The sequence below is a fragment of the Xenopus laevis genome, chromosome 3L (assembly GCF_017654675.1).
Source record: "Xenopus laevis strain J_2021 chromosome 3L, Xenopus_laevis_v10.1, whole genome shotgun sequence".
In the NCBI taxonomy this organism is placed as follows: Eukaryota; Metazoa; Chordata; class Amphibia; order Anura; family Pipidae; genus Xenopus; species Xenopus laevis.
In genome coordinates, this window is record NC_054375.1 from 96,295,164 (window position 1) to 96,317,111 (window position 21,948).

A 21,948-nucleotide genomic window follows, 5' to 3' on the forward strand; every position below is an offset into this window, starting at 1 on the left:
CTACAAGAATGGTATAATAAGATAGAAGAATTACACAAATTTGAACAACTATCCCTTTTTGAAGCAGACCGAAACCTTAGTTATAATACAAAATGGTATAGGTGGCTCTCATTTAAAGAGTCCGATTATTACAAACAATCACTCCCCTAGGAGTCTATGGTAGCCTTTTCTTTCTGTTACAATCAATACATAGCTTTATGCTTATTGTCCTATTGTTTATTACTTACTGATACCTCTGATCATTTAACAGTATCGTTAAATGAGCCAGTATTTGCAATTGTTAATATGTTGGCACTGCTTGTGTAATATGTTTTTATTACATTTTATTTCCTCCTCCTTTTTCATTCTGTTCCCTCCCCTTTGTTTTTATTTTTGTATCTTTCCATATACTGGTTGATCCCAATGTTATTAATAAGGAAAAAAAATAAATATATAGGAAGGCCTTTATTTTTTTTTCCGGAAAAGGTGGCAACCCTACGTCCCTGGAGTATAATCATGCCTGGAGGTTTTTGGAAAGTTTCACATTAACCTTCCCTTTTCAATAAGACTGTTAATGATAGATCTTACTTTTAAATAATGAATATCCTGCGTGACATGTTCTTGCCATGTAGATAATGGTGAGTGCACAAGTCATATTGGTACAACTAAAGTTTGCAATTTGTAACAAATATAAATAAAGTTGGAGAAAGCAAATGCGGACATTTTATTTTTGGGCACAAGCGATCCCGGTGATTTAATTGTACTAAAGGAATGCAAAAGGCGAATGTGTTCAATGAGTATCATCACTTATTTACCCACGAACTATTTAAAACGAACCAGTTACCTACGATATTAAAACATTCATGCACGGCTGCATTTTTCCACATTACAACGGGCTCTGCCCTCAGTCAAAATGGAGTGGCAGCAGACTTCCGTTCCGGGCGAGGCTCAGTGCGGCTGAATGTTAGTGGCTGATTCTGCTTCCTGTGCTTTGCTGTCTTCTCTTGGCGCCGGTCACGCTTTGGAGAGAAAATGATGTCTATGGATTTTTTAGACGATGTCAGGAGAATGAATAAAAGACAGGTGAGCAGCAGATGTACATGGGCAGACAGGCAGGTCTGAGGGACGTGTTAGAGGAAGAGAGGCGGCAGGAAACGATTTACGGACGAACAGGAAGCAATATGTATTTGGGGACCGTGGACGGGGGAGCCAGATAGTTACAAAGGCACTGGCTGCTGAGAATCAGAGACAGTTACACATAGGGGCTGGGGACAGACTATTGGAGTGACACTGGCTGCTGGGCGCACGGGAAGCTCATGCGGACACTGGGGTTAGGATTGTGGTGCCGCTATAGAGGCATTGGGCCCACGGAGTTATAGACAAGGGTCAGAGACACCTGACAGAGAGCCTGGGTAAAAGCTGTTTGCATTGCTGACAGAGGGACTGCTCACCTGACAGACATGCCAACACAGACTTCTAGAGGCTTCTGATATGTAGATAGGCACAGGCTTTTTCCTTTGCCACCTCCAGACTGTTTGCAAAACCCACCTCTTTCTGTCCCCTATCCCCAGCCACCACATGCTAAAGATAGGTCAGGTCACAAAGGTACTTGTAGGGAGCAAGAAGCAGCTAGAGCAGTGATCTCCAACCAGTGACTCTGGAGCAACATGTTGCTCACCAACCCCTTGGATGTTGTTCCCAGTGGCCTTGAAGCAGGTGCTTATTTTTGAAGTCCAGGCTTAAAGACACACGTACTGTCAAACAGAGCCTCCTGTAGGCTGCCAGTCTCTAGGCTGCTACTTAAAGGCTACCAAATACCGAATCACAGCCCATATTTGGCATCCCCAGGCAACTTTATATTTCATGCTTGTGTTGCTCCCCAACTCATTTTACATTTGACTGTGGCTCATAGGTTAAAAAAAAAAAAAAAAAAGGGTATGAGATAGTGGGCCATGAGAAGTGATGGAAAGAGTCGGTATACGGTGCTTGCAGATCACCTGAAGGACTGACCACAGGGTGAAAGTGGCAGCTGCATGCAGAGTATAAATCAATAGGTGCAGGATCAGAGACACAAGTGGTAGTTGATCAGCCGTCACTGACATAATGTGCCCAGGATGATTGACGCATTTAATAATTGGCACTGGCTAGGTTAGATATGTAACTCACAAGGGGATGATTATCAATTGCCAATGACAGGCCAAAGATGTGTGTACAGGGAGCCATGTAGCTGACAGAGAATCTCTGCAAAGGATACAGCGTTGCATATAGTATTTGGTCTAAAACAAGGGCATTCAAAAGTTAAGGTGAACCCTTGAGTATATCACTTGGGATCTCTGATCCAAAGAAAGGCAAGGAAAGGGAGTAAATGAAAGGCTGGCACAAGCACATAGAGACAGCTGATACAAGTGCTTGACATTGGTTCTAAGTTCACATATAAGATTGTAAACTCTTTTGGGCAGCACCCTCTTCACCTCTTGTATCGGGATTTGGTTGCTTAAATCTGTATTCAATGTTGGCATCCATTTATTGTACAGCGCTGTGGAATATGTTGGTGCTTTATAAACATACAGTACATGTATCATATAAAAGTACAAGTTTGACTATATTTTTACGCCACTAGTTTATCTAAAATACACTTTAAACAACAATAAACAAAACTCTAATTTTTTTTTGAAACTTCTCTTTATTTTTCACGGTAAATCTCCATACAAAATAAAGGCATATATCGTACATTACAGCCATGTCGGCACAGCACAAAATGTCAGAAGATACAGCATCATCACATGTACAATCAATACCTGAGAATACAGTACAACCATTAACTAGGTCAACTAGATCATGTAGAGCAGTGATCCCCAACCAGTAGCTCGCGAGCAACATGTTGCTCTCCAACCCCTTGGATGTTGCTCCCAGTGGCATCAAAGCAGGTGATTATTTTTGAATTTCAGGCTTGGAGGCAAGTTTTAGTTGCATAAAAACCAGTTGTACTGCCAAACAGAGCCTCAATGTTGGTTGACAATCCACATAGGGGCTACTAAATGACCAATCACAGCATTTATTTGGCACCCCAAGAACATTTTTCATGCTAGTGTTGCTCCCCAACTCCTTTTACTTCTGAATGTTGCTCACGGGTTCTAAAGGTTGGGGATCCCTGATGTAGAGCAACCAGGTCACCAGGTATGTCCGCCAATCACATATCAAGATCAATCAACTCAGAGTTACACAACCCTCCAGAGTCATGAGGTAGCCTGTGGGGCCGGGTGTCGGAAAGACTGCCAGACAGACCATATTTTATCGAACTTCAAGTAATTGTGATCGTTCTTGGCTGCCATCAACTCCATACTAGCCCTGTGATCAACTGCCACCAAAACTTGTTGAAAGTCTAGCAGACCAGCAGTTTTCCAGTTCTTAGCAATCAAAAGCGTTGTTGCATTAAAAATATGGAACAAGAACTTCTTCTGGAATCTAGTGACCGCATCAGGCAGGTTCAACAATAAGGCAGCATCCGGTGTGTGTGGGACCCCCAATTGTAAATCAACATTTATCAGAGCGAAAACAGCGTTCCATAGGCCAACTACCAAAGGACAGGACCACCACAAGTGCACCAATGTCCCATGATGCCCACAGCCCCTCCAACACAAAGGAGAGTACGTCCCCGACATTTTTTCAGCTTTACTGGCGTGAGGTGCCACCGATCAAAACTCTCATTTTTGTCCAGTTCTAGTAACCATTATTAATCAAGATAGGCAAGCTTGATTACTAAGTGCTAAAATATCTGACAGTCAGTGTTTGACTTTGCCTCTGGATTGATTTAACTGACTTTGCAGATTTGTCTATATCACTTACACCTACATGTGGTAAATATTTTTGGGGCTTACTCTGGTACCTTCAACACTGGTGAACATGCCATTTCTGTGTTTTTGATTTCTTTTCTTAATTGTCCACTTCTGTTTTTTTCACAGCTGTACTATCAGGTCTTAAATTTTGGTATGATCGTGTCTTCAGCTCTGATGATATGGAAGGGTCTGATGGTGATTACTGGTAGTGAAAGCCCTATTGTGGTTGTCCTGAGGTATGCACAGTACTGTGGCTTTTATGTTGTCTGTCAGGGTATGTCTTTGTTCTGTAAAAAAGGTTTCTTTTATTTATTGCTTAAAGTGAAGAAAATTCATTGTTAAAAGGATTTTTTAAATGATAATAAAAGGGCAGCGATGCAAAGCAAAGTGAATATATATCCTATATTGCCTTTTTCTCTGTAGTAATAAAACAGTACCTTGTATATGATCCAAACTAAGATATAATTAATCCTTACTGGAAGCAAAACCAGCCTGTTCGGTTTATTTAATGTTTAAATAATTTTCTAGTAGGCTTAAGTAATAAAGATCCAAATTACGGAAAGATCTGTTACCTGAAAAGCCCCGGGTCCAGAGTATTCTGGATAACAAGTCCCATACCTGTAGCACATTGCAAATTGCTGAATTTCAGCAGGAATCAGCCAGTTAGAATGTGTTGGTTACAGCTGCACAATTGTGTTAGGCTTAAGAAACATTACATGAACTGTAAGAAAAAATAGTCAAACAAAATGTAACATTTTGAGTATTGTTGTTGATTTATGTAGTGTTTCTAGTGCTTCTTTCTGACTTTTAGCTTACTGTGAACCTATTTTTTTTTTTAATTGCTCTGAAGACTTTCATTTTAGACTCAAAACTTGGACAGGGATTTCTGTTCTTTTGCCCACTAGCTTAATAAAGGTATGGCATCTATTCTGTGGAATACTTGGAACCTGAGGTTTTCTGGATAAGGGTGTTTTTTTTCTGTAATGTACAACATGTAATAGGATTGTTTTGCATGCAGCTTAGTTAGGATCAAGTACAAGGATTATTACAGATTAAAAGAAAATCATCTTAAAAAAACAGGGCCTTGGAATAAATCCTTTGACTCCTTCAACTTCATGGTACCTCTGAGAACTAAGCCCTAAAAATGAATATGGCTAAAAATGCCATATTTTATATACTGAACTTATTGCACCAGCCTAAAGCTTCAGCTTCTCAATAGCAACAATGATCCAGAAATTCTAGCTTGTCACAGGGGTACCATCTTGGAAAGTGTCTGTGACACTCATATGCTCAGTGGGCTCTGAGCAGCTGGCGAGAAGCTAAATTTAGGAGTCATTGCAAATTATCAAGAGATAATGAGTTTGCTCTGTAATATAAGCAGATGCTACAGGGCTGATTATTAAATTCTGATTTTAGTTGCACTGGTTTCTGTGCTGCCATGTAGCAATTATCTGTATTAATTACTAAGCCTTAAATTATGACATTTATATTCTATGTGTACAGTATATTTTGACTCAGTCCATAAGCTCAGTAAGTGACAGCAGCAACGAGCATGTGCAGTGAATCAGCAGAAAAGAAGATGGGGAGCTACTGGGGCATCTTTGTCAGCACAGGTCTTTACTGCTAAAGGTCTGTGGTTGCCTTGAGCTGGTACAGAAGCTCAAAACATAATGTACAACATTTCTAGCCTGCTTCTTTGGTTATGCTTTAGTTCTCCTTTAAAGGAACAGTAACAGCAAAAAAAGTCTGTTTAAAGTGATGAAAATATCATGTTCTGTTGCCCTGCACTGGTAAAACAGCTCTGTTTGCTTCAGAAACACTACTGTAGTTCATATAAACAGGCTGCTGTGCAGCAATGGTGGAAATTGAAAAAAGGCTACTGTATATGGCACAGGTTAAATAGTGAATAACAGATAACACCATTATGTTCCACAGAGCTTATCTGCTGTGTAACCTGAGCCTTTTCTCTTTTGAATGGCAGCCCCCGTGGTTACACAGCAGTTTATTTATATAAATACTTTAAAACACTCACATTTTTTGATGTTACTGTTCCTTTAAAATATAATATTCTTTTTCTCGGCACTGGTAAAACTGCTGTGTTTGCTTCAGAAACACTACTATAGTTTATATAAACAAGCTGCTGTGTAGCCACGGGGGCTGCCATTCAAGCTGGAAAAAAGACACAGGTTACATAGCAGATAGGTAAAACACCATTGTATTGGACAGGGATTATATGTTATGTGCAATGTAACCTGTGCCTTTTCTCTTTTTTTCCAGCAGTTTGAATGGCTGCCTCCATGGCTACAGCAGCTTGTTTATATAAACTATTGTAGTGTTTCTGAAGCAAACACACAGCTTTTACCAGTGCATTCTAACAGTATATTACATGTTAATTACTTTAAACTGCTTTAATTTTTTGGTGTCACTGTTCATAATATATCTTCCATGTTGATAGAAAGAACTTGAGTACACAACATACAAGGCATTTTATCGCTGCAAAAGTTTAAAAATATAAACCACATCATTTGGTTATTCTAAACCAAAGTCAAAGTTAAACTACATAAACCAAAAACAGTTGGAAAACCTAAAACATCTTATATATTAATTGAACCTGGTATATAACTGATATAGCGGTACAATAGCTGTTAAATACAATACAAAATTAACTAAAGTATTGTTCTTAGAAACAGAAATGCTTCTGCCAAATCTTCCTTCATAGAAGCGCTTAAATCTGATTTGATTATTTTCATTGCTTGAATTTAACGTTATAAGGAGTCTGAGATTGTACATTTTTGGCGACTCCAACTCCAGATACCCAAAATTGCTTCTTACTCCACGGCTCCACAGCTCTGTAAAAAACAGACTTATTTGCTTAAAATGGACATGTAATTCCTGTATTTTGGAGCTTTCTGGATACTGGGTTTCAGGGTAAGGGATTCCATACCTTTATCTAGAAAGTTAAGTGTATTTATATATTTGCTTTCCTACACTCTAGCATTGGTATGGCAAATAAATGGGAAGTTTAACATAATATTCTTGATGCCCAGTAGCAAGTCCTCAGAAACCCACTTTTTTGCCTCAGGGACCTTTAGAAGAGTAGAAGTATGGATTCACTTGAAAATTATAACCAATAACCAATGCTAGAGTGAAGGAAAGCAAATATATAAATACACTTAACTTTCTAGATAAAGGTATGGGATCCCTTATTGTATGGTTCCTTCTGGACAAATTAATCTTAGTGCATATAATAGAAAAGAATGATCACACTTCTGTTATGAGAGATGGCCAATGGAGTGGTTTTAATTTTACCATGTCCTAGTACATGTACCTAGTACATAGGTTTGAATTAACCAGCACACAACATTTTATTGAATTTTAGCCCTTTGGGGTCCAATACATGCATGTGATAAAAGAGACTAGGAATAAAGCTGTAGGTGTTCTTTCCATGTTAGCACTACAAGTGTTATATTTCTATCTTGGATTAATAAAATTCGACCAGCACGACCTCATCTTTTAATTACCTCCGCTTAATAAAGAAAAATCTTAGCATTATCAGTTGTCAGCTAATGAAGTTATGCAAATTTCACAGTTTTCATACAATATACCTTTCTGTGTGTAAATATCAAGATATGTGTGGGATAGCAGCATAAGAAATCTTAAAGAGCAGCGTGGAAGTTGGCATGTCTAGCACAAACCAGAGGATTTCTTTTTGTGTTTGTTAAACCTATAGTACAATATTTTCCTAAGCATTATCATGGTAGTGACATAAAGTATGGTAGAAGTCAAGGAATCCTTTAAAGGAGAACTAAACCTTCCCTATAATAAAAGCCCCTACCTACTACCCTAGATAGTCACCTGCTTCCCCCCTGTGTCTCAAATACATTGGAGTTCATGGACACCATCTTCCAGATCTTCGGTCTTCTTCAGGTCCTCATCCTTCCCTTCAGCAATTCACAGCACTTTTGGCTCATGTGCAGTTGCTACAAACTGGAAGACTGCTCCAACTGTGCATGCATCTATATGCATATAGATGAAGACTGAAGATCCAGAAGATGGCACCCATGAGCTCCACTGCGCTTACTCTGCACCAATACGGGAGCAATGTATTTGGGAGACACTTTCTGGGATAATGAACTATGTGTGTGTGGGGTGGGGGAACCGGCAGGGGGACAATCTAGGTAGTAGGTAGGGGATTTTGTTATTGGCGGGGGGGTTAGTTCTCCTTTAAGAGCAAAACTACTTAGAAAGCAATGTGTGAGGCCCCCATGGTATTTTTTTCCACTTGTACTAATCTGAAAGCAGCTTCATACAGATCTTGGCATAGGCCAAAAAAATAATTGTTTTACATTGTTTTTATATATTATTTTTGTTATATTTCACTATTAGACATATTAAAAGTAGGATATGATCTAGATGTTTGGTGAAAACAGCAGCAGTTTGACATAGTGTATTATTGTTTTATAGTCATGAGGTATCTCTTTGAGGGTATGGGAGCCTATGGGAACAATATATATTTCTGAATATGAATATGAGACTTAAATATTTCATAAATAATGGTAACTTTTTCGTAACTTCTATTTGTTTTAGTGGCAGCATGGAGCCGGCATTCCATCGTGGGGACTTGCTTTTCTTGACCAACCGTGTAGATGACCCTATCAGGGTAGGGGAAATTGTGGTCTTTAGGATAGAAGGAAGAGAAATACCCATTGTACATCGTGTCCTAAAGATCCATGAAAAGTAAGTGGAGGTTCTTATTGTCATAGAGGTCCATTTTGGTAGAATGTGCATACCTAATTACTTTAAACATGTTCTAAACTGGTATTTAATAACGCTCCCCATCTTTTCCAAAGTGTTTGTTGGGATTTACAGTTGTTGTGCTTACCTAGGGGGAGACCGAAACCTTAAAACAGTATTTTTCAAACTATTTATAAAAGCAATGGCTTTAGCACAGATATTTAGTAGATCTGCAAATCTATTGACCAGTGCCATAATTGTATTGTTATAACCACTGTGCAAGGTGATTAATACACAGAAACAACCTGAACAGTTATTCTAAGCATTTAAAGAAGATTGTTGCTGTAACTTAGGATGAGCAGTATAAATAGTTGTATCATTTTTATCCTTTATTTTAAGGGAAAACGGAGATATTAAGTTTCTGACCAAGGGAGACAACAATGCAGTGGATGACCGAGGCTTGTACAAACAGGGGCAGAACTGGTTGGAGAAAAAAGATGTAGTGGGACGAGCCCGAGGGTGAGTATATAGATAATTTGTGGATGCCAACAACATTATTCTCTAATGTAATGTATGAGAGGAGGGGTGCACAATGTTAGTGATTGTAATTACTTAAAGGGATACTGTCATGGGAAAATATGTTTTTTTTCAAAACACAACAGTTAATAGTGCTGCTCCAGCAGAATTCTGCACTGAAATCCATTTTTCAAAAGAGCAAATAGGTTTTGTTATATTTAATTTTGAAATCTGACATGGAGCTCTCCAGATTTCCCAGCTGCCCCCAGTCATGTGACTTGTGCTCTGATAAACTTCAATTACTCTTTACTGCTGTTCTGTAAGTTGGAGTGATATCACCCCCCCCCCCCCCAGCAGCCTAACAACAGAACAATGGGAAGGTAACCAGATAGCAGCTCCCTAATACAAGCTAACGGCTCCCTGGAAGATCTAAGAACAGCACTAAATAGTAATAGCCAAGTCCCACTGAGACTGATTCAGTTACATTAAGTAGGAGAAATAACAGCCTGCCAGAAAGTAATTCCATCCTAAAGTGCAGGCACAAGTCACATGACTGGGGCAGCTGGGAAATTGAGAATAATGTCTAGCCCCATTTCAGATATCAAAATTGAATTTAAAAAATCTGTTTGCTCTTTTGAGAAATGGATTTAAGTGCAGAATTCTGTTGGAGCAGCACCATTAACTGTGTTTTGGAAGAAAAATGTATACCTTTAACTGATATCCTGGGCTGGTGTTCCTGTTAGCAGAAAACTGCACCAGCAATGTGGTATTTCTGGAGGAGCGCCATAGAGCAATTCTCTTCCTAATTCTTCTGTGTGGTGCGCATGCACAGTAGAGTGAAAAGCCGTACTTTAAGAAGAAAAACCTAGAAAGAGGAAGAAGATCTCTGTAGATCAGCACTTTTTTGCTAACAGGAGGCCTTGGTATCCCGTATCATGGTGTCAGGATTACAATCACTTGGGGGGGCTCTCTAGTGATTAACCCTTTCCTTATCCTAGAAGTCTCATGTATATAAGCATTTGTACCCCATAGATTGTCATGCATTTGGATTTCCGGATGTTAAAACATTCCCAGTGCTGTAAATATATTTAGAAAAGGTGATATAAAGAAAAGCTGCATCACTGTATCTTGTAAAGCCAACCTTTTAAATATGTTCAGATATGGGACATTTTTAACCATAATATTTTCTTCATTGGAGTATATCATTGTTTGCGTTCTGTCCCCAGTTAGTAACTTATTCCATGACAGTCAATTAGGTTTTACTGGCAAGAGTAGGTACCTTTATCTCCTATTAGGTGTTCCTAATCTCTTCCTTATCAAGCGACTGACAGCAACATCTTTTCCGTTGCAAGTAATTAAAACTTTTTCTGTTGAATACGTTTAAACTTTATGACCTAGCGATTCATTGCTTTTATTGATTCTTGTTAAGTGGTTATGGCACAATAAAATTGCTTGCAAATAACCAGACTTTTCTGGCTGTTTGCACAGTAAATAATAAGGAGAGCAATAGGGTAATAACAAGGAAGCTGGTAAAGCTGCATGAAGAGGGTTGCTACCCTATTGTTTCTATATTACGATTTCTAAATTATACGCTGCTACGAAACTTCCTTCTTTGCAACTAATTTTACCTGCTGTTGAGTATTTATCTTCGTGTTTGTAAGCATGCATGTGTAAATATTGCGGTCCAACTTGAACATATTTGCTCAATATCAATAATGACTCTTATCCCGAGGTTAGAAATGACTAAGCAGCCCACTGAAAAAAAACGGTCACAAAAATGTTATTAAAGAAAAGTAATTGTTGAGTTTAAAGGGCAGCTGAAGCCTCACAATGCATTAAACCTGTTATGCCTCAGAATTTGTCCCAACCCCTGATGCTCCATATGCTCAGTGAGAAATTGTCCCTCTTTGCAGTCCTCTCCAGCCCCAAAAATTACTAACCCCTCTTGTATGATGTACCTCTTGTATCCTCTGATAGTTGCACAGCTGTTTTAATAAAAACATTGGTGATGTATGAGCACAGCTTATCTAGGAGACATTAGATATATGCAATAGCTTGATCTTTAGGTAATGCAGTAAAGCTAATTTTACTGTCATAGAGAATTTTGCAGATAATCCAGGAGGGGGTTTAAATAGGTTACATATGTGCAATGCTGCAGAGGAACAAATGAGGATGGTATTTGTGTTTTCGTGTCAAAATCATGGATTCCATTAAAGGAGAAGGAAAGTCGTTTCACACTTGGGGGTGCCAAATGTTAGACACCCCCTAGTGAATGTGTTTACTTACCTGAAACCCTGGGCTGGTCTTCTCGCGGCTGTACATGTGCATTAAAGTGAAAAGCCAAAATTTAACTAAAAAGTCGGCTTTTTCATTCTACTGCGCATGCGTCTGCCCGGGAAATTTGAAGAAAAAGAAGCCGGAAGAGAAGCATTCCGTGGTGCTCGCTGGAATAACCCCGGGCCTGTGCGGTTTTCTGCTGATAGGAGCACCGGCCCGGGGTCTCAGGTAAGTAAATACATTCGCTTGGGGGTGCCTAACATTTGACACCCCCAAGTATGAAACGACTTTCCTTCTCCTTTAATGGAATCCATGATTTTGACACGGCAAGTACCATCTTCATTTGTTCCTCTGCTGCATTGCACATATGTAAACTATTCAAACCCCCTCCTGGATTATCTGTAAAATTCTCTATGACCGTAAAATTAGCTTTACTGCAGTACCTAAAGATCAAGCTATCGCATATATCCAATGTCTCCTAGATAAGCTGCACCCCCAAGTGGTAAATTACTTTTCTTTTCCTTTAATGCAAATAATGGCTGCTGTGTCGGAGAATGTGCCCTGTTTGCCATGAGCCTAAGGGAGGTAAACATGCAGAATTGTAGCAGTATGGAGGACAAAATATTCAATCACCAAGGATAAATCTGCATAAATATATGAGAGGTTTTAAAGCGCTTTCTAGGCAGATATATGATAGTGCTTAAAATAAAGCCGTAGGATTTAGGCCTTATCTAAGAGTGTAAAGTAAAACTAGTGGCTTGCACAATCTTTACATGGAGTACACATTTCATAAAATCCTTCAAGGTAAATAGGTAACTGGTTGCTCTGCCTGAAAACATGCACCAATAAAGCACTGTAGCACTTAAACTGGAGAGCTGTTTTATCGGTTTCTTCTTTTTTCTTATGAAACCTTCAGCAGAATATGGCATATGATGGGTGGTTTTGTATATGAGATATAGGAATAGTGAATAAGGTACCCCCTCTAAAATATGAGGATATTATAAGTTACCGAGGAGTTCCATGACCTGTATAAAAACACAGGGCCGAAGACCAAGTGTTTTTATACAGGTCATGGAGCTCCAAGGTAACCTTATTTATTATAATACACACGTTTCAGTGAATCACGTGACAGAAATGACAGCACCAAGCTCCAATTATAACTGATGACATCACAAAGCACCATTTATAAGGATATCATTTACAGGATATTAATCACTCGTGTATATTATAAGGTAGACAACCAAGCGCACTGGGTCTGGTATCCAGACTTGTTATTTACAGACTACTGTGTCACTTTGAGAAAGATGTGTCGAGTTTCAGGTTGGGAGTCAGTGTCGACAAGATCAGAAACCAGTTACTAGGGACAAATTGAAAGGCATGGGCATTTTTAGAATGTTACCTTGGCATTAATGCAGGCTAGGCCACACCTTGCCTGATATGGTGCTACAATGCTCTGTAGCAGACTTTGTCTAAGGGAGTGTAGATGCCTTACTGGCTAGGCCTTGGATTCAAAAAGACTGGTAGCTCATCATTTTCCCCAGGGACAAGACTTGTTGGGAGAATTCTGCATAAAGCTGTTATGGGCAAGTGTCTCTGCTGACATCTATGAGCATGTCTACAGCCTGATCACAACAACAGTGGTGCATTAGGTGCTGTAGCTTAAATAATTGGAGAATTTTTTATAAAAAAAATGTATAGTAATTGAGATATTCATGTGTATTTTGTCAGAGCCACTAATGATTACATCTAATCTTATTCACTGGATGGACTTATTAAAGAAATACTGATGCTTTCCAGATTCTTACAGCGATATGTCTGTATCACTTTGATACTGCCTCCTTTTGCTAGTCTAATGTGTGTGTTTAATGTGTCCATTACTTACCTGTTTTGGCCAGTGACTCCTCTCTACCCTTGGCTGCTGCATCAGTGATGTGAAGATTTGGTGTGGGGCCAAGACCACCTCTGGAATTTATTAGTATCATGTTAAGGATCAATGCTGTGTTAAATGTTACTTTTTTTTTAAAGAAATTATAATCCTTTTGTAGGCACAGCATCTTTCCTGAGGCATTTTCAGAACCCAGAGTTTTACCTGGGTGTCCATATTGAAGGCCATTGAAAAAAATTCTTAAAAAGTTGGTAAAAGATGCCTTACCATTCAGAAACGGACCTACCTAGCCAGAGGTTGCCCAGAGGAATTCGATGCCATATGGGGTACCTGGTTGAACTGACAAAATGTTTGATTGTGAAATATTTTTAATCCTGATCATTTGTAATCTGTGTCGTAGCCTTGCTTCTCTTCTTTCCCCCTTTCTGTTTGTTTATCTATTTGTTTGTAATTGAAAATTATCCAAAAATACAATCTTCTTCTTTTTTTTTTTTTAAAAAAAAGTGATTTTCCTAAAAGAATCCTATTTTCTCCCTAGATATTGGAATATAAGGTTGAATATCAGTTACAGTAAGATTTTGGGGGTGGACTCTTGTTTGATGTCTGTATATTCTTAGAACTATGACTGAATTACTGTGACTGATAAAGTGATAGACATCAATGTTGTTTTCAAAGGGTAACCTGACCTGACAAAGTCTGGAAATCACAGATGTCTAGGAAGTATGAGGCTTCTGGTACATGATGAACAGGGTTAGTGGGCAAAGAGAATGCAGATTTTTGGTGTGTCATGAGTGTGTTTTTGTGCTTAGAATTTACTGTTTTCCACCTGTTTTTTCGTCACCGTAGTCAGCATTTTCTGTATACTGATCCACTGGGATAGGTCAATGACTCCTACCTTTCATAAGACTTGCTGTGTAAGCAAAGCAGAATCCAAAACTGTTCACCTGAAAAAAGAACATAGAAAAGTTTTTTCCCTAGAATATAGCAGTGTTTTTTTTTGTTTTTTTTTTAATAGCAGTTGATTCTTAACTGGTTTGGAGTAAATATCCCTGGGTCTTCATCAGAGATAACAGTGAAATTAAGCTTTATCTTTGTTCGCAGGTTACATATTTGGTCTCTTATATTGGCCAGGGAGATAGGCTTGAAGGGGTGGTTCACCTTCAAACAACTAGTTGTTTTCAGATAGATCACCAGAAATAACGACTTTTTCCAATGACTTTCTATTTTCTATTTGTGGCTGTTTTTCTAATATTGAAGTGTAAAGTATCATTTTTCACCTTCTGAAGCAGCTCTGGGAGGGGGGGTCGCTGACCCTGTACCGCTGTTCTAAATGGATACATTTAGTTGAAACATTTCTTATCTTTGTCCCTGCTGAGTAGAATCCCTGGGCTTTATTACAGGAAGTTGTTAGAATTGATACAATAGTTGCTAATACTCCAGAGTTGCTGCTGAGAAATGTATTAACTAAATGTTGCAAAATTTTAACAGTTCAGAATCTGCGCCTGAATTACTGAGCTGCCAGACTCAAACACCAGAGACCGAAACATTCAACTTTAAATTTGGATTTTGGAAAAACAGTAAAAAATAAATATTGGAAAATAATTGAAAAAAAGTCTTTATTTCTGGGGAACAATTTAAAAACAACTGAATGGAAAAAAGTGTTTGGAAGGTGAACAACCCCTTTGAGATCTATGCATAATTTGGATAAATATTATATTAGTAATATATATTAGTAATCTTTCCTCTCCTGAAAAAATCTTTTTATCATTTCTATTTCTCAACTGTAACTCTCACACTCAACAATCATCTCCTTGTCCTTCCGTTTATATAAATGTGTATGATACCTTTCTTTGCTTCGTGCATGTTGGTGTGTTTTTTGTTGGCAATGTTTAATACATAATAGTGGAAATGTTACAGACAATTAATAGCGGCTGTTCAATCCACACATTCACTGTACGTACTAACGCATCCCATTTGCATCAAACGGATCTTTACATTATTAGTCACATTGTAATGAATCTTAATGTCAAAACGACACATTGGCCATTTAAGCTGCATAATATGCAGAGCTGGTGGGTTTATTTCAGCCTTCAGTGATCAGATTCGACTGTCTTTTAACCCTCTAATGTTATCCAGTAAAGTGTTACATGGGGAAATGTCTGATGGAAATGATTCCCGTTGCAAAATCCCAAGATTTATTAGCCAATGTGCTATGATACCTCTATAGGTCATTGTCACTGACTCACTTCATTAACTCACAATGAATAATTTTTGCATAAAGGAAACATTGTTTGTAGGTCAGCACATCAATATGGAATGCTGTCTATCGGATGCCCCTGCAGATAGTGATATATTGTGTATCTATTTCTGTTGCAGTGGTGTGTATTCATTTGTAAATCTTAGAAATATTCATGAAAATCATTGAGCAAAATAATAAGGGAATGGGTATTATGGCTGAATACTAAAATCCATTGACTGGGGGAAAAGATGGAAGCACTATTCATTGCACTCAACTTTGATTATATTTATATATTAATAGACTAACTATAGAGGCATCAATAAACTAGATTTTGTGTGTAAGACATACTACTATAATACTTGTTACTATCATGCATTTTTAAAGACATTCTGCTTATGGTTGCTGCTGTCTTCTGCTTCTTCTGGCAATTGTGAAACCATGGGGAGAGAAAAATATATTGAGGAACAAGGGAAATAAGGCAACAGGGAAAAAGATAAATATAGGGGGGGAGAAAAAATATATTTATAGTGTAGTATTTATGAAAGGTACTTGTTAAAGGGCTTTTCTATCTTTAGATTAACTTTTAGTATGTAGAGAGTGTAACTGTCATAATTTGCGATTGATTTAAATGTTTTTGTTATTTGTGTTTTTCTGTTTAGCGTTTTATTCAGCGGCTCTCCAGTTTGCAAATTCCGGCAATCTGGTTGCTAGGGTCCCAATGACCCTAGCAACCGTGCATTGAATTATTAATAGGAGAAGACCTGAATAGAAGAGTAATAAATAATAGCGATAACATTACATTTGTAGCCTTGCAGCTCATTTTTTGGGGTCAGTGACCCCCATTTGAAAGCTGGAAAGCGTCAGAAGCAGAAGGCGGCAGATAATGATGTAAAATAAATAATGTAAACTAAATAATGAAGACCAATTGAAAGGTTTCTTAGAACTGCCCATTCTATAACACACTAAAAGTTAACTTAAATATACCGTTAATAACCATACATAGTGCATATGGTAATGGCTTTAATATACATTGTATAATCAACCCTCTTTGGTTTTGTTTAACAGGATGGCTGCTTAAAATATGATGTCCAGTGCTTAAAATATTACCAAGGCTGTCCTTATCTCAACAGGGTTGTCTTGTAATTTGAGAAAAAACACCCTGCATTGCTGCAGCTTCCTTTCTGTTACAGTACCTTTGCTGTATAGTAAAAGAGTCTTGTGTAGAAAAAGTGATGCAAAGTGTTTATGTTTCAGTGCAGTCCCAGGTTGACTAATACTAGTTATTTTGTTCACTTATAAACATGTTGCTTTGTATGTACTAGCCTTACCTAACACACTGAATCTTGAATGTTTCACACAGGTGTATGTTCTTAGCACAGTCCTTAGTCACAAAGTATTTTTCTGTCTGGTTTCCTACTGTGCTGGACAATATACAAGTAACTCTTTAAGTTTAAAATTCAGTCAGCTGTTAATGAAGTATGTGTTTGTATTTCAGATTTGTTCCTTATATTGGAATTGTAACCATCCTGATGAACGATTATCCAAAATTTAAGGTAGGTTGACTATGAAGCTGTTTACTATGGTTATATGGTGCAAGCTAATATTATTTTAAGAATGTTTGTTTTATGTTTTTTTTTTAGATAAATAATATCCCCCATCAAGCATTTGTCTTCCATTAATTTCCCCTTAGGTGCCATGATTATTGTAGCAGTTATTGAAATGTATATAAAAACCACATTAAAGGCAATCTAAACCCCCCCAAACAATGTAGGTCTCTATTAAAAGATATTGCATAAAACAGCTCATATGTAAAACCCTGCTTCATGTAAATAAACCATTTTCGTAATAATATACTTTTTAAGTAGTATGTTCCATTGGGTAATTCTAAATAGAAAATTGCCATTTTAAAAAAAATAAGGGCCACCACTTGTGATCGTACGATTCACTGTGCACACAAACACACCAAAAAAACATACATGTTAGGTCACATGAGCCATTTAACAGACAGAGTTGTGTCTTTTGCTTCAACACTTCTTCCTGTTACAGTTAGTTGTATTATTTCTGGTCAGGTGATTTCTGAGGCAGCACAAAGACCATCACAAAATGGTGGTTCAAGACGAGATGTAAAAGGGCAATATTTACTTAAATATATATTCCAGTTTGAGAAGATTCTTTCATATGCCACTTAATATGATATGAACTATCTGTTGCTTAGGTATTCCTTTTGGGGGTATAGTTTTCCTTTAAGCTGTTTGGCTAATAAGCCTTTAATTGAATGTAATTTGCCTTCAGTAAATATCTGGAGGCTCAGGCAGAGTAACATTAAAAGTGAACTCGAGGACATTCTCTCGTGTATAACAGCAATGATATTATCTAGCTAACTAATGTGTTGCAAAAACTGTAATATAAAATTGGCTCATATATTAATCTATGTTTAAATTATTTTTGAGAGCATGGAAAACATTTTTCGCAATAAGCACTGATTAAAAACTGATTGTTTTAAGGTTATTTCCTTAAAGGAACAGGAACACCAGAAAATGAAAGTGTTTTAAAGTAATGAAAATATCATGTAATGTTGCCCTGCACTGGTGATTTGTTTGCTTCAGAAACACTACTATAGTTCATATAAACAAGCTGCTGAGTAGCAATCGCGGAAATTGAAAAAAGGCTATATGCACAGGTTAAACAGATAACACCATTATGTTCTACAGAGCTTATCAGCTGTGTAACCTGAGCCTTTTCTCCTTTGAATGGCTGCCCCAATTGCTACACAGCAACTTATTTATATAAACAATAGTAGTGTTTCTGAAGCAAACACACCACTTTTAATAGCGCAGGGCAACACTGCGTTATATTTTTATTACTTTACATTTTTTATTTTTTGATGTTATTGATCCTTGAATATGGCCTACTGGTAATCCTTTGTCCTTGTGGATCTGCCGACCCACTACACCTCTTAGCTAGGGTTGCCACCTTTTAATAAAAGTTCCACCGGCCGGTAGAGGGGGTGGAAACAAAGGGGCGGGTCGCGACTTGAAAGGGGCGGGCCGTGATTTCAAAAGGGGCAGAGCCACGGTGTGATTGGCTGGGGAGGATCCTGCCATCAAGGGGGCGGAGCGTCGGCGCTGCGATTGACAAGAAGCCGGCAAAAAAGGTGAGTTTGGGGGCAGGCCACAGGCTTTTGTTAGGTGTGTTACAAATTTACCGGCAGCTACATTGCCGGTAAATTTGTAATACCGGCCTTGGCAGGTGTTTTACCGGCTAGGCCGGTAAAATACCGGCCGGGTGGCAACCCTACTCTTAGCTGATTTTGTCTCCATGCAGAAATGAATTGTGATGACATTCCTACAGACAACTAGATACATAGAGTTGATGGGAAGGTGAACATTCCCATGAATTATACTTCTATAACTTCTATAACTTATCAATATCTGACTTTGCAAATAATGTTCAAATTTGGGGGAAATAATTAACCCAGAGCCAGATTCACATTGCATGAGCTTGCCAGGCACAAAGGGGTTATCATCGGTGCATATTAAGCCTCATCCTCAAAACATTCCTCTTCTAGCCCCACCCCTTTTATCCAAAGAATATTGTGACATTAGTCCTATGGCACATGGCTATGGTGCTTCCGTGTCTCTGATTGGTGGCTCCTTGTGTCTGCCTACCTTTGATAACCTAGAAGCTTGATTCTGAATTATTACTCAACATTAACTTGTTACAACATAACTGTACAGGTATGGGATCTATTATCCAAAAAGCTCCAAATTATTGGAAAACCATTTTCTATAGACTCCGTTTTAATGAAATCAAATTTAAAAAAATAATTTCCTTTTTTCTCTGTAATGTTTTACAGTACCTTGTACTTGATCCAAACTAAGATATAATTAATTGTTATTGGAGGCAAACCCAGCCAAATGGGGTTATTTACAGTTTTAAGGGTTTTCTAGTAAACCTAAGGTATGAATATGCAAATTACAAAAACCCCCAGGTCTCAAGCATTCTGGATAACAGGTATTTTACCTGCTACTCCCCAAAAATGTATCTTTTGTCACACTCCTAACTGTTAAGTGTTCTACGCCCTAAACCACCATATCTGTACTGTTGCTGTGGTACAGTTAGTACTTCTGTAAGGTGATACCTGGTTGGCATGCCAGGAATGTTTGCAACAGCTAAAAATTGTTCATAGTGCTGAAACAAACTACTTTGGATTTGTACATATAACATAACCTTCCGATGAGGGGTTATTTGGACATATGTATAAAGGGTGCTTAAAGGGGAAGTAAAGTCTAAAATAGAATAAGGCTAGAAATGCTGTATTTTGTATACTAAAAATAAACCTACTGCACCACAAGCCTAATCAAACAAATGATTTATGCTTTCAAAGGGGGTCACCATCGTGTAACCTTGTAACTTTGTTAAACATCTTTGCAAGATCAAGACTGTGCTCAGTGTGGTCTGGGCTGATTAGGGATCGTCATAAATTATCAAAACAGCACATGTCAAATAATAGAAGTGGATACAGCAAGACTGATTAATAATCAGAATAAACAGACTGCACTGGGTCCTGTGTTGTCATGTAATGTAATGTGGATTTTATAGTTTTTGTATTGTTTAATACAAACTTTCTCCAATTCTGCAGAACCAGTAGCTGCAGCAAAATAATCCTCCAAATAGAATCCCAGTTATCTGTTTAAATCTGGCTCCATGATCTTTGTCCCTGCAGCTGGAGTTGGAAACAGTAAAGGGGATGTAAAGGCAAAAATAAAATCCAATACAAATCTCTCCACAGTCGCCGACTGCTCTACAGGGAAACAAACAAAGCTGCTTGAGTTGTGCATGGCTGGGAAGTAAGACGGGGGCTCCCCCTGCTGTTCATAAGTATGATTGTTTCTCTGCAGAGCAGGGACTGTCTGACAATTCCTATCCACAGCAGTAAATGAAGGGGGAATTTCACTGAATACAGTCAGGTTTCTTATAAAAACAGTACACATTTTTAATTAAAGTATATTGGAGATAGGTTTCTTTTTCATTAAAGAAAGTAAAAATGGGATTTTATTTTTTTGCCTTTACATGCCCTTTAAGAAAAACTTAGAATCACCACCTGAATATCCTACTAACAATTCTATTCTTTTTGTTTGCAGTATGCCGTTCTGTTCCTCTTAGGCTTATTTGTCCTTGTACATCGGGAATGAGAAAGTGCCTTTCCTTACAAAAGGCACCGCAGAGACTGTTTGTGGAAATCATCTATCATTTGCCTGAATATGAATTGTGAAAGGACAAACCTTATTGGACAGTTTAAACTATTACATTTGGAGAGCAGTATTTCTTTTCTACACATTACAATATGTCCATGTGTATACCCACTCCTGGCTAAAGAATGGAATCCGTGGATATAGAGCATTTTCTACATAACCTTCTCTAGCACTGGTACTTTACTTCTGCTAGCAAACAGGTTATGCATTCGTATCCGCTTTGCTGTTTGCTTTTCCTTTTTTTTCTTTATTATTTTGTACTTTGGGTGGACATTTTTTTAATATTAAAACAAAATGCCAAAGTTTCAGTGTTTGTATTTTGAAGCCTGTGTACATTATTCAGAAGTGCCTATCTTGGAATTTGTGTATGTGCAGTATTTTTGCAATCACACAGAATAAACTGTGATCTGGACCTGTTTGTGAGTAGTAGTAGTAGTAGTAGTAGAATAGTATACCTTTAATCAAATGTACTTCTGCGCAGTTAAACCCTTGTTATATACTCCTTGTCTGCTGCTAGATTAAGAGGGTGACACATATTTACAGCCTGAAGGGGTGTGGACTGGGTATTTTGACTGCCCGCAAACCTAGATAATTAGCCTTTTCAACGCAAATGTTAGATGTGGACACTGAATGGCATGGATGCAGGTAAGAGGGAAGTCATAAACAGCATAGGGATGGAAAGGACAGTCTGGCGCAGGCTGGAAAGAGAGCTTGGGTCTGGAAATGGTTCAGCCCCCCCCCCCCTTGCACCACAGCAGGAGCTTATAAAAGTTACGCCACTAACAACCATTGTCTGAGACTCTTGAGTGCTGCATAAGGGGATGCTTAAATTGAACAAAAATCTAAAAATTTGAACAGCCCCTGTCAGAAAAATAAACTTTTTTTTTCTATATCATTTTTATTATTTGAAATATTCTGTTTTAAAGATACACACCATATCAACTGTGCACCACCGATGATAAGTCTCTGCTCTTTCCAGCAGGAGCTTTCCACCCTGCTTACAATAAAGCTGTCCATAGACGTGCAGATTATAGTTTATGTGGGATGAACGATCATCTGTGCCAATCTTCTGACCTGCAACTAACCATTCAGATTAAAGTAGTAAAGAGAACAAATCACACAATGGTCAGGCCATTAATTGACAGACAACAATGGTAGGAAAGTTATGTCCAACAAATAGTAGTGACATCCATTGATACATGCAGTGATATCATCGTTAGCCAGTAT

At 38.1% G+C, this 21,948-nt stretch overlaps 1 protein-coding gene across 1 annotated transcript; it reads left to right on the top strand.

The window, feature by feature from the left end:
- Positions 1-965: 965 nt before the first annotated feature.
- On the top strand, positions 966-21,129 carry sec11a.L (SEC11 homolog A, signal peptidase complex subunit L homeolog). Its single transcript, NM_001086289.1, is given in 6 exon segments — positions 966-1,062; positions 3,942-4,051; positions 8,403-8,552; positions 8,949-9,068; positions 16,962-17,019; positions 20,611-21,129. Coding segments are annotated over 6 exon segments (540 nt in total). The 5' UTR covers positions 966-1,011; the 3' UTR covers positions 20,662-21,129.
- Positions 21,130-21,948: the final 819 nt, after the last annotated feature.